We start from the raw sequence: 12,696 nt of genomic DNA on the forward strand, positions 1-12,696 counted from the left end.
TCATCCTTTAATATGGCAGAAGGATGCCACATGCTTTTTTCTCAGCTTCTTCATGGCTGTCTTCATTTCAGCATTTCTGAGTGTGTAGATGAGAGGATTCAACATGGGTGTGACCACTGTGTAAAAGATGGAGAGCACCTTATCCACGGAGAAGCTGCAGAAAGGCGTCAGATAGATGAATACACACGGCACAAAGATCAGGCTGACCACAGTTAGGTGGGAGGCACAGGTGGAGAGTGCCTTGCTCTGGCCCTGGCAGAAGCACGTTCTCAGGGTGATCAGGATGATGGCATAAGAGAATAGCAAGACCATGAAACAGACGAGAGATAGCAGACCACTGTTTGAGACCATCAGCACCTCTACTACATAGGTGTCCATGCACGCTAGCTTGATGACCTGTGGGACATCACAGTAGAAGTTGTCCAGTTCATTGGGGCCACAGAAGGGCAGCTGGATCACCAGTGTGACCTGTGTGAGAGAGTGGATGAAGCCCCCACACCAACAGGCCAAAGCCAACTGAAAGCACAGCTGGCGGTTCATGACTGTCAGGTACTGCAAAGGACTACAGATGGCAACATACCTATCATAGGCCATGACTGTCAGCAGAAACATCTCACTGGCTCCCAGAAAGTGCAAGAAGTAGATCTGGGCCAAGCACCCTGAAAAAGAGATGATCTTGCCTTGCTGTAGAAAATCTCCTAACATCTTGGGCACAGTAACACAGCTCAGGCATAGGTCAATGAAGGACAGATGGCCACCCAAATTTTTTTTTTATTTATAGTTGGCTTTGAATTTAACAACATATAGTTGGCTATTGGATTTAAATAAACTACTTTGAATTTAAATAAAAAATTTTTAACTGACTTCAGTCCCTCAAAGTGTGGCAATATTTCTTTTTTTGTTTATTTTTTAAGATTATTTATTTATTTGAGAGAGAGAGAGAAGAGAGGGAGAGGGAGAAGCAGACTCCCTGCTGAGGAGAGAGCCTGATGCAGGACTGGATTCCAGGACCCTGGTATCATGACCTGTACTGAAGGCAGACACTTAACTGACTGAGCCACCCAGGAAGCCCTATTTCTTTTTTTCTCTTTTTTTCAAGATTTATTTATTTGCAAGAGAGAGAAGGAGAGAAAGGTTGTACTTTTGATGTCGTGGTCCCACCACATATGTGACCTCCTCTTCACCTGCCTATAGAGTCATTTCCCCAGGTACATTTAATTCTACAATCTGATAAATGATAGAAGAAACCACCTCATTCACTAGAATCATTTGGAAAAGAAAAACAAAGCAAAGAAGACAGGAAACCATTTGCTGTCAGATGTACAGCCCTACTTAAGCTCTGATACAATGGAAATTTTCTAAGCTTCTTTGGATATACCAAGGATTGTGAATTTTCATATGGAGATGGCATTCCAGTGTTCTTTTCAATGATCTAAGATGTTTAATTAGCCGAGATCAAGTTCTTATGTAAAAGAACATAGGACATACAGAACATGCTAGTATAGTCAAGACATTGTAAAAACACTTTATGAACAAATGCATCACAGAACAAAACAGATTATTACATTATTATCATAAGCACTTATTTCATGAGAAGGAACTAGAACTTGATATCAGATTTCTACCTTCCCTAGTTTATTGCATAATACCTATAGTTTACTGAATACATTATATCCAAGATCATATACATTTCTTATTTTAATGTATAGGCTGGCCTTTAACACATACTGTGGTCTTTGTCTTCTTCAAATTCCTAATTAAGCTCTCCACTTCAAGTATTGCTATACATCATTGATTCTCAACTAGGAGTATATATCAAAATCAATAGGGAGCAGCTGGGTAGCTCAGTGGTTAAGCATCTGCCTTCAGCTCAGGTCATGATCCCAGGGTCCTGGGATCAAGCCCTGCATTGGGCTCCCTGCTACACTGGAAGCCTCTTCTTCCTCTCCCACTCCCCCTGCTTGTGTTCCCTCTCTCACTGGCTGTCTCTCTCTCTCTGTCAAATAAATAAATAAAGTCTTTTTAAAAAAATCAATAGGACTGTTTTACAAATTATAGTTGCCCTGAACCTTGTACCTGGAGATTCTAATTCAGAAGATGAATGATGGGTCTTAAGCATGTCAATTTTCTAAAAAATTCTTAATGCATGAGTTTTGGATTTTCTTCCTTGTAGGCATTATGGCCATACTCAGGATAATCCAGGACCAGATACATTCACAAGTGAATTCTACCAGACATTAATAAGAAATATTAATACCCATTCTCCTCAAACTATTCCAAAAAAGTAGTAGAAGAAGTCAACCTTTCAAATATATTCTACAAGGTCACCATTAGCCTAATACCAAAACTAGACAAAGACATTACAAAAAAACCAGAAAACTATGGGCCAATATCTCTGATGAACAAAGATGCAAAAATCATCAACAAACTATTAACAAACCACATACAACTGATCAAAAACCTCTTCACTACAATCGGGTGAGATTTATTCCCAGGATGCAAGATGGTTCAATATTCACAAATCGATCATCATACACCACATTAACAAAACAAAGGTTAAAAATCATATGATAATCTCAATAGATGCAGAACAAGCATTTGACAAGATTCAACATCCATTCATGATAAAAACTATCAACAAAATAGAAATAACATACCTCAACATAATAAAGACCATACATGGAAAATCCACAGCTAACATCATGCTCAATGGTGAAAAACTGAGAGCTTTCCCTCTAAGGTCAGGAACAAGACAAGGATGTCCACTCTCACCCTTTTTATTCAACAAAGTACTCTAAGGCCTAGCCACAACAATCAGATGAAAGAAAGAGAAAGAGAGAGAAGAAAGGGAGGGAGGGAGGAGAGAGAGAAGGAAGAAAGAAAGAAAGAAAGAAAGAAAGAAAGAAAGAAAGAAAGAAAGAAAAGGGAAGAAAGAAAAGGGAAGAAAGAGAGAGAGGAAAGGAGGGAGGGAGGGAAGAGAGAGAGAGAGGGCATCCATATTAATAAAGAAGTTAAATTGTCACTATTTGCAGATGGCATGATACTATAGATAGAAAATCCTAAAGACTCCACCAAAAAAAACCTACTAGAAATAAACAAATTCAACAAAGTAGGAGAATACAGAATTAATACTCAGAAATTGATAGCCTTTCTATACACTAACAGTGAAGTCACAGAAAGACAATTTTTTAAAAAATCACACCATTTATAATTGTATGAAAAATAATGAAATACCTCAGAATAAACTTAACCAAAGAGGTGAAAGACCTGTACTCTGAAAACTATAAAACACTGATTAAAGAAATTCAAGACAACACAAGTGGAAAGATATTCCATGCTTATGGATTGGAAGAATTAACATTATCAAAATAGCCATACTACCCAAAACAATCTACAGATTCAATGCAATCCCTAGGGTTAGGGTTAGGGTTAGGTTTATGGAAGGAGGTGAGCTGGGGATGGACTAAATCGGTGATGGGCAGTAAGGAGGGCACTTGTGATGAGCACTGGGTGTTGTATGTAAGCGATGAACCATTGAACTCTACACCAGAGACCAATATTGCACTGTATGTTAACTACCTAAAAGTTAAATTTAAAAAAAAAATTTTAAGAAGTATTCCTGAACTTCATACCAAAACTTTTGGTGACACGTTGTGCTTTATTGTTTCTCAAATCGTATCTTCTGGAATCTTTTTGGAATCCATATTCCAGACAAGCAAACTTTGTAAATAATGGTGCCTCAGAGAAGTTATTACTCTTTACTAATTCCTCAGAGAACATGCAATCATTAACTTTTTAAAGATCTATTGGCTTGGAGGAGAAGAACTTTCCTAATGCTATAGAGGCCAAGTCCTAGGAGAACATATGATTTTTAAAAAAGTGCATTCTTAATATTTGTGAAGCAATAAAATTCCTTATCCAGCTGGACAGAGAAGTATATGGTTCATCAAACAGGTCCTTCAGAGATTTGGTAGATATCAAAACAATGATATCTTTACCTTTTGATTACTGCAGAAGATCTTAATATCTCTGTGTCAATCCCTTTCATTCCAGAATTTCTTAATGTTGATTTATTTATGCTCCTGGTTTGGAACGTTTAAAAAATGGATACATACTACTAAAAGAAGCACAAATACTGCTTCTACCAAATAATTCTAAAAGACTTTTCTAAGCACTGGAGTGGACAACAGGTTGGAAAAAAAACCCTGCTTTTGAAAATTTTGTGTTTGTGCCCCAAATGTAAGCTCTCACAACTTTCAGAACTCACATCCCTGCATAATGCCACACACACACACACACACACACACACACACACACACACACACACACACAAAATTCAGGGAACTCAGATCCCTGACATCTTTTCCATGAGAATGTAGGATGAAGTACATTTACTTATAACAATAACAACAACAAAAAAAGTATTTGACTTCTGTCTTCTGGTGCAGATTTTTAAATTAAGCATATAAAAAGTCAATGCCAAATTTTATGGGGGGAAAGGTTTCAGAAAATAAACTTCCATACCTAGCTGTTATTTTGCAAATTGTTACAGGTAAAAGATTAAGTGAAAACTTAAAGCCCCTGCTTCCGACAGAAGACACTGCAACACTGCAATATTAAAAGTCAGTGCTGGTGAGTAACATTATGGTATAACATTTTTATGATGCTTAAGCTAACAGAAAGAGCAATAGAAATGAGGCATATTGGCTTTAAAATTACTGCTAACTTGCTATACAATATGTCCATTTATTTTACATATTTAAATGATATGTTAAGCAATATATTTAACTGAGACGTAAATAGTAAAATTAAAACCTTTACTGAGTCTATTGCCCTATAAGATGGGTTTAAGAAAAGAAACTAGTACATGTATTAATTGTTAACTTTGTGTTATATGCTATCCAGAAACTACTGTACATCATCCCTGCTCCAAAATAAGCTTTACAAAATGAAGTTAACTTGGGTGCCTGGGTGGCTCAGTTGGTTAAGTGTCCAACTCTTGATTTCAGCTCAGGTCATGATCTCAGGGTCGTGAGATCTAGCCCATCATGGAGCCTGCTTAAGATTCTCTCTCTCCCTCTCCCTCTGCCCCTCCCCCCCACTTCTCTTTCTCTCTCTCTCTCTCAAAAAAAAAAAAAAAAGAGTTTAACTTTACCTAGTTCTATCATGGTACCATAATGAGGAAGAGATTCAGAAGCAGGCAAAGTTTGTTTCCATGAAGCCAGCTACCTACTATGTCCAAAACTCAGAGTACATAACCAAGAACAAGTAGACTACATTCTCTTCCTAACTGATGATTCTTTTGAAAAATGACCCCATGTTCATTGTCTTCTCTTCATTCTGAAAAAGGAACATATTCAAAACTAGCCCTAACTGCTAATAACATGTCTCTTGACCTTGCAGGTTACTGACCCAATGAATGTCTCTGAGCCATATTCCAGCTTTGCTTCTCTAAGAGAATTCATACTCCTAGGTTTTTCTTGTGAGTGGAAGATTCAGATCCTCCTCTTCTCACTCTTCACTACAACGTATGTTTTGACTGTAACAGGGAATTGGGCCATTGTTTGCGCTCTGTGGTGTGAATGGCGACTCCACAGCCCCATGTACATATTCCTGGGGAATTTCTCCTTTCTAGAGATCTGGTATGTCTCTTCTACAGTTCCCAAGATGTTGGTCAATTTCCTCTTAGATAAAAAGACCATCTCCTTTACTGGGTGTTTCCTCCAATTTTATTTCTTTTTCTCTTTGGGAACATCTGAATGTTTCCTCTTGGCCGTCATGGCCTTTGATCGGTACCTTGCTATCTGCCATCCCTTGCACTACCCTAATATCATGACTGGGCATTTCTGTACCAAACTGGTCATTATCTGCTGGGTTTGTGGATTTCTGTGGTTCCTGACCCCCATTGTATTCATCTCTCAGATGCCCTTCTGTGGCCCAAACATTATTGACCACGTTGTGTGTGACCCAGGGCCACTGTTTGCATTGGCATGTGCCTCTGCTCCAACAACCCAACAGCTGTGCTATACTCTAAGCTCATTAGTTATCTTCGGTAACTTCCTTTTTATCCTTGGGTCCTATACACTTGTCCTATTGGCTGTGTTGCGTATGCCTTCAGCCACTGGGAGACATAAGGCCTTCTCAACCTGCGGGTCTCATTTGGCTGTGGTATCACTATTCTATGGCTCTCTGATGGTCATGTATGTGAGCCCAGGACTTGGGCATTCTGCTGGTATACAGAAAGTTGCAACTTTGTTCTATGCTATGGTGACTCCACTCTTCAACCCCGTCACTTATAGCCTTCGGAATAAGGAGATAAAAGCAGCCCTGAGGAAAGTTCTGGGGCGTCTCGACATAACCCGAGATACACGAGATGATCCCTCCATTATCAGGTCAGTATAGTCTCACAAAAAGCAATCAGGATTATATAGTTATTCAAATCTTCAAATATAAGTCTAGTGATATTAACTATGTCAGCTTATGAAATTAAACATCCATGGGGATACTTACAGAGTGGCCAGATTATATAGATAAATGGAAGTACTGGGTTCTACTTTGGCACTCGGAGTGTACATGAACTAGGGAATGGACACATCTGCGTGTTTTCTGGATAGTTCATATGGTTCTTCTGTTGTAAAAATTTCTGTGTTCTATTTGATAATTTAGGTTAATGGTTCTGGGATCAATTAAATTATGTCATTTTGTTTGTTCAGTTGTTGGTAAACAAAAGAAAGAATTTTTTTTTCTGCTTATGGTTCTTTTCTTATTTGACTATATCATTTTGGTGATCTGGTCACCACTGCTAAATAAACCCTTAAAGCAATTATCCAAAATTTCTACAGGACCATAATGCTGTGCTAGCCTAATGATATTCAGACATATGTTGTTGGTTTTCCTTATACATTACCTCTTTCTAAGCTCCTTAAGGGGCAGATTCTAATTCTAACAACATCAATCAAAATATTCAGAAATACAGTTTTCTGAGTGTCAATATTTTTACTAAGTAAAGTTTCACCAAAAGCCTAATTGGTCAATTAATTGGGTTTTAGATAATCTCCTTTGGGTTTTAGAATATCTCCTTCTAAAAAATGCAGAGGGAAATGATCTACTTTGTAATAAATTACTTCAGTTCAAAAAAATAAGTGACAGTTCATTGTTATTTGTTGCTGCGACAGTATTAAAATAACAGTAAGGAAAAATTTTAAGGACGAAAAGCATCCAGAAATCAATCACTTTACAGTGATACAATACACTTTACATTTTCATTTATACGTATGCTTTATTTAATATATCAAAGTTGTTCCTATATTATCATCGAGTTTTTTAAACATTGTTTTTTAGGAACTTTTAATTTTCCATTCAACTAGTATGTATGGATTGTAAAGTTTCATGTGGTGAGATCAATATTTTCCTAGAAGGAGGATTGTCCTTCCAAGTAGCTTGACTTTTGCAGGATATAAGAAAGGGAATTTCCAGAAAGGGGATTAGGAGAAAAATGCATGCACCACTACACAATAATGATCACTTAGAATTATTATCCAGGGATTCAGACCCTCCTTCCAGCCACACCAATCCTTTTGTTATGCAGTACGGTTACTTCCATTCTTTTATTGCAAAAATTAATATCTCAATTAAATCTTCGTAAAGATTTGTCATGATGATGTTTGCAAACTAGGTTAGGACTCATCATCTAACCTAAAACTGTTCCCGGAAAATCCAGGATGTACAACTACTATATGTATGTATCAATTCTCCCTCCAAGGTTTTTATCTTAGAACAGTTTCCTGAGAGAAATGGATTACTCAGTTCAAAAGATAAGACTGCACTTGTGATTTTTAAAATGGACATAGGCCGATTCATATCATGCTTGACTTGACTGAAACTCTTTTTGAATTTTTTTGGCCTGTTTTTAGAGTAATAATTACATAAATTTGATTATGAAGATATTAAAATATTTTTTCATCATCCCAATCATTCATTTTTCCTAAGCAACACATGAGGTGCTTTGTTGAAGTTTGGGAAACAAATGTGTGTTTAATTTTTCCATACACATTCATGAGTTTTGACTAAAATCCTAGGCTTTGTAGTGCTTCATTTTTGTTGTTGTTGTTCTTCTTTGTTTTTGTCTTTTAAGGATTTTCTAGCCACTAAATCAGTCTGTCTTGCTGTTTATTTGGATATAAATATTTGCTTGACTATCGGCCTCCTAAAGTGATATCATTGAGAAAAGGACCTAGCTCTTGGTTTCCATCATTGTATTCATTTTCTTATTTTATGCTCAATACATGCATGGCAGAATGTGTTACTTGCATATTTACTATCCATTTTTCTTATCTTCCTGCTTAATACAATCTCAATTCTTTTTTATATATAATTTTTATTTTGTTATATTAGTCACCATACAGTACATCCCGTTTTTGATGCAATGTTCCATGATTCATTATTTACGTATAATACCCAGTGCACCATGCAATATGTGCCCTCCTTAATACCCCTCTATTCTGGTGGCAATATACCCAGTTTGAAAAATCAAATGTAGCCTCCTTTATATAGGAGTAATTGTGTGGCACACTTCTGTTCAATCAAAAATGTAAGTGGAATATAGACTGGCCTCTACCCTGCTGTCTGCAGCTCCAGCTGTTATCTTAGGATGATAAGGTGACTTCAAGGATGAAAAGATATACTAAGAAGGATTTATCAAGAGCCAGGAGAGCTTGAGTCCCTGGTGGTATCTTGGAACTACTTACCTCTGGACTGCCATGGGTTATCTATCTCTAGAAGTGTATATGTGAGGGGAAAAAAAAACCCAAATCTTTACCTTGTATAAGCTGTTGTTACTTGGGTTTCTGTTATACACAACTGAATCTAAGTCTAATATATACAACAATTCTGGATTCCTGGATAGATCTTGAGTTTCAAATATTTATTACATAAATCTTCATGTGATGTATGTAGTCATTGTCTTAATTTTTTAAGTTTTTATTTATTTATTTATTTATTTGACAGAGAGAGAGTGAGAGAGAGAGAGAGAGAGCACACAAGCAGGAAGAACAGCAGGCAGAGGGAGAAGCAAACTCCCCATGGAGCAGGGAGCCCAATGCAGGGCTCAATCCCAGGGTCCTGGGATCATGACCTGAGCCAAAGGCAGATGCTTAAATGACTGAGCCACCTAGGCACCCCTTATTATCTTAATTGAAAAGAAATTCCTATAAGCATATCTCCTACATGCATACCTCCTCTACGGTATTCACTTATTAGATACGTCCAGCCCTTTGGCCTGCACTGCCATGCAGTTCTGAGGGTAGCTACATAGAACATAGCCATAGTTTCCAGGAGAGAAGGTATTGGCACAGAATTCTTGCCGATATTAAAGTCAACAGAACTGGTTCCTTCACTTACTCATGTGACTTTGGACAACATACTTGGTTTCATTGAGTCTCATCTACGAAATGAGTATGAGAATGTTTACCCAAACTCTGTCACAGAATTTGTGAAGATGAATTGAGAGACTATGTCAAAGTGTTTTGTAAGTGATAAAGAGCTTTCCAAATAAAAAATACTAGTATTAACCAAAATCAATTTCGTAATACTATATATAAGATTTTATTTTGATTATCACAGCCATTCTGTGAGGAAGGTATTATGATTAGCCTTAGTTTAAAGATTTAAAAAGCAAGCAAGAAATGATAACTTGTCCATACTTAAGAAAAATGAATGATTGGGATGATGAAAAAATATTTTAATATCATCATAATCAAATTTATGTAATTGCTACTCCAAAAACAGGTGAAAGCATTTCAAAAAAAGTTTGAATCAAGTCAAGCATGATATGAATCAGAGTGTGAGGAACCTTTCTATCTTTGGAATACTAAATTACACAAACTCAGTCCTGGCTCTGATTTCATGATTTCCTTCCCTGAAGTTTGTTAATGGCTCATATCCTCTGGAAAAGACGACCTTACCATTAGGTTAGAAATCTATCATTCTCTTTCTTCTTCTTTCTCTTCTATACTCCCAACCTTGGTTTGAAGGTCAAATTCCCTCTGGTAAGATTATGGGCTCTGTTTCAATCTTCCTGCCACAAAGAAGCTTAATATTAAGACTACCAGGAAGATGGAGAGGGAAGACATGGAAATGGTGGAGCTAGTGTGTTGTTCTTATTGCAAGGAAGAAAGAAAACTCTCCTGGGAAATGGAGAAGGGTCTTCTTTTTTCAAGTGGCAGAAGGATATGATACAAAAGTAGCAAGAACTGAAATCCCCAAACCAGACTAGAAAAGAGGAAATTATGAAGTAGAAAAAGTTGATAAGAAATAAAAGAGAGTAAAAATCATGCAGATTTGGGAGAAGTTACAAAGTTAGCAAAGCACTCTCCTCTCTGCCCTGGCTGTCACACCTATGTGTGAGAGAGGGCATAGGCCATTGTGGAGGAAAGAATCACAGACGAAAGGCTTTTATATCCTTGTTGCAGAAATTTCAACTCTGTCTCCACTGAGCTTCATTTCCTCTGCTCTGAGAAATTTCAACTCTGTCTCCACTGAGCTTCATTTCCTCTGCTCAAAATAAACTAACCGCTAACCCTGTACCAGATAAGTTTTGTGGACGTAGTGGAAACTGATAAGGAAAAAAGCAAAAACAGAGAATCTCCCCTACATAGAGATGCTGACCCTCTCTAGGGGAAGTCAGAGGCCTCAAGCTAGGCAGGGGCTAGGCAGAGATTAAGGGAAACACTGGGTATAAGCTTGCCACAATTTAACTGGCCAAATGAGGAACTGTCATTTGTGGACAATCTGAGTGATGGCTCAGGTAATTCCATCAAAACAAATTTCCTAAGGACAAAGGATACTCGCTCCACAGTCCAGATTTGTTCTGTATTCCTAGGATTTCTGCCCCAGTGACATTGTGTCTCCTTGGTCTGAGATCTATTTCAGGCTTTGAAATCTTCTAGATACTAGAATAGAAAAGGAATATCAAGAATAACAGGACATCCTATTTGACAAAGTCAGAGACTGCAGTGTAAGCACAAGAAACAACCTTTCTAAAATGCAAGGAAGTTGCTGAGGAGCCTGGAAGAAGGCAGCAGTGGTTGTGGTGACTGAGCAGAGCCCAGGGACAGGATGCTTCCCACATCACCACATCAACTATGTACTTCAATCCATATCTGAAGGGGTCTCCCCTCTAAAGATGAAGATTGCTCTCTCTCCAGTCAGTGTTGGTATGGAGACCTGCACATCCCACACGAGTGAAACAGTTTGCTGACTAAATTTAAAAAGCTCCTAGTGCCAGGAAAGATTCAGCACATTCTCTGTACTGGAAAACTTTGCTCCAAAGAGAGCTATGACAATCTCAAGACTCTGGCCAGTGATGTTCACATTGTGAGAGTAGTCTTTGACGAGAATCTGAATTATGCAGAACAGAAAGTTGTGACTGCTGGGCAGTTCAAAATTGGTTTGATCCGTAGGCATCAAGTTATTGCATGGGAGACATGGCCAGCTTAGCCCTGCTGCAGGGACAGTTTGATGCGGACAGTCTTATCTCAGGACACACACACAAATTTGAAGCATTTGAGCATGAAAAACAATTTTACATTAACCCAGGTTCTGCCACTGAAGCATATAATGCCTTAGCAACAAACATTATTCCTACATTTGTCAGTGGATAGCCAGGCCTCTACGGTTGTCATTTATGTGTTTCAGCTACCTGGAGATGATGCAATAGTAAAAGGAATCGAATACAAAAAAATCTTAAAGCCAGGCCTGTCTTGCTGTTTTTTTCCTTCCCCTGTTCAATTCAAGTAATTAAACATTTATAAGCCACATGATCATATCACGTTTAAGACCTTTTACAGTAAAATACTGTCTTCTGTTAATACAATGTTCTAAGCTTCTTGTAAACTGTAGGAATATAGTCCACTTCTGTATATGATTTCTATGAAAAAACACCCACCACACAGTAAATGGTCATGTGCTAAGAAAAATTTACCCTTGTAAATACCCTCAAAGTTCATATCTGGAACTTCACTATAAAAAGTAGTGCAAGAGGAAAAAGAATCTAGATTTTCTTGTGTACATTTTTTTCTTCAGTAATAAAGTTACCTTTCATTTATAGAAATAAATAAATAAAACATAAGATGCAAGGGAATGTCCAGAGAAATAGAATGGCTCAGCCTCAAGTATGTTGAGTGACATTCACAACGAGGGTGATAGTTTTGCAAGGTCAAATCATCTGGACAATGCAGCCCTTGGCTCTTCTCCTCAGTCCTCTTCTGAAAACACTGAACTCTGAAGCACACACAAATCTGGTAGTCAAGGAAAGGGAGCTTTAGTGCTTCCAAAGCCAGCATTTATGTGATCATCCCAGCATGTTATCTTCATGGTGAACTCAAGTGCAAGACAGAAAAGTCTGTATCTTTTAATACCAAATCTTCCTGTGGCCAAAGGCATGAGGTACTGAATAAGCACCAATTCTGTCAGGAGGATGATGCTCTCACTATTGTTAGCTGCCATCTCTCTCTGCCAGTCTGGCCTTTTGCCTCTATCTTTCCTGGGACCTAGAAGGGGGACATATGGTGGCTGGTCATCTCATAATAAGGAACTGGAGGCCTTACCATGGGAAAGGAAAAAGAAAGCAGTGAGAAGGGGTTAATGGAACCTCCTACCTCCATCACTATATTCTGAAGACAAAAGTATCAATATTTC

At 37.9% G+C, this 12,696-nt stretch overlaps 2 protein-coding genes and 1 pseudogene across 2 annotated transcripts; 2 read left to right on the forward strand and 1 right to left on the reverse strand.

Annotated features, from left to right (window-relative positions):
- On the reverse strand, window positions 1-750 carry LOC125281034 (olfactory receptor 4Q3; the record flags this gene model as incomplete). Its single annotated transcript, XM_048212386.1, has 1 exon — window positions 1-750. A coding segment is annotated over one exon (750 nt), but the record flags the coding sequence as incomplete, so codon positions are not given.
- Window positions 751-5,397: 4,647 nt separating this feature from the next.
- LOC113249085 (olfactory receptor 11H12-like) lies at window positions 5,398-6,402 on the forward strand. The gene has a single exon (XM_026490638.2). It carries the CDS (start codon window positions 5,416-5,418, stop codon window positions 6,400-6,402), a length of 987 nt encoding a protein of 328 aa, XP_026346423.2. The 5' UTR covers window positions 5,398-5,415.
- A 1,093-nt stretch (window positions 6,403-7,495) lies between these two features.
- On the forward strand, window positions 7,496-11,796 carry LOC125281048 (vacuolar protein sorting-associated protein 29-like; annotated as a pseudogene).
- Window positions 11,797-12,696: the final 900 nt, after the last annotated feature.

Source organism: Ursus arctos, unplaced genomic scaffold, assembly GCF_023065955.2.
Source record: "Ursus arctos isolate Adak ecotype North America unplaced genomic scaffold, UrsArc2.0 scaffold_6, whole genome shotgun sequence".
NCBI lineage: Eukaryota > Metazoa > Chordata > Mammalia > Carnivora > Ursidae > Ursus > Ursus arctos.

What these genes read in the sequence shown, in the direction of transcription:
- LOC113249085 (XM_026490638.2), top strand. Translation starts at nt 5,416, where the DNA reads ATGAATGTCTCTGAGCCATATTCCAGCTTTGCTTCTCTAAGAGAATTC.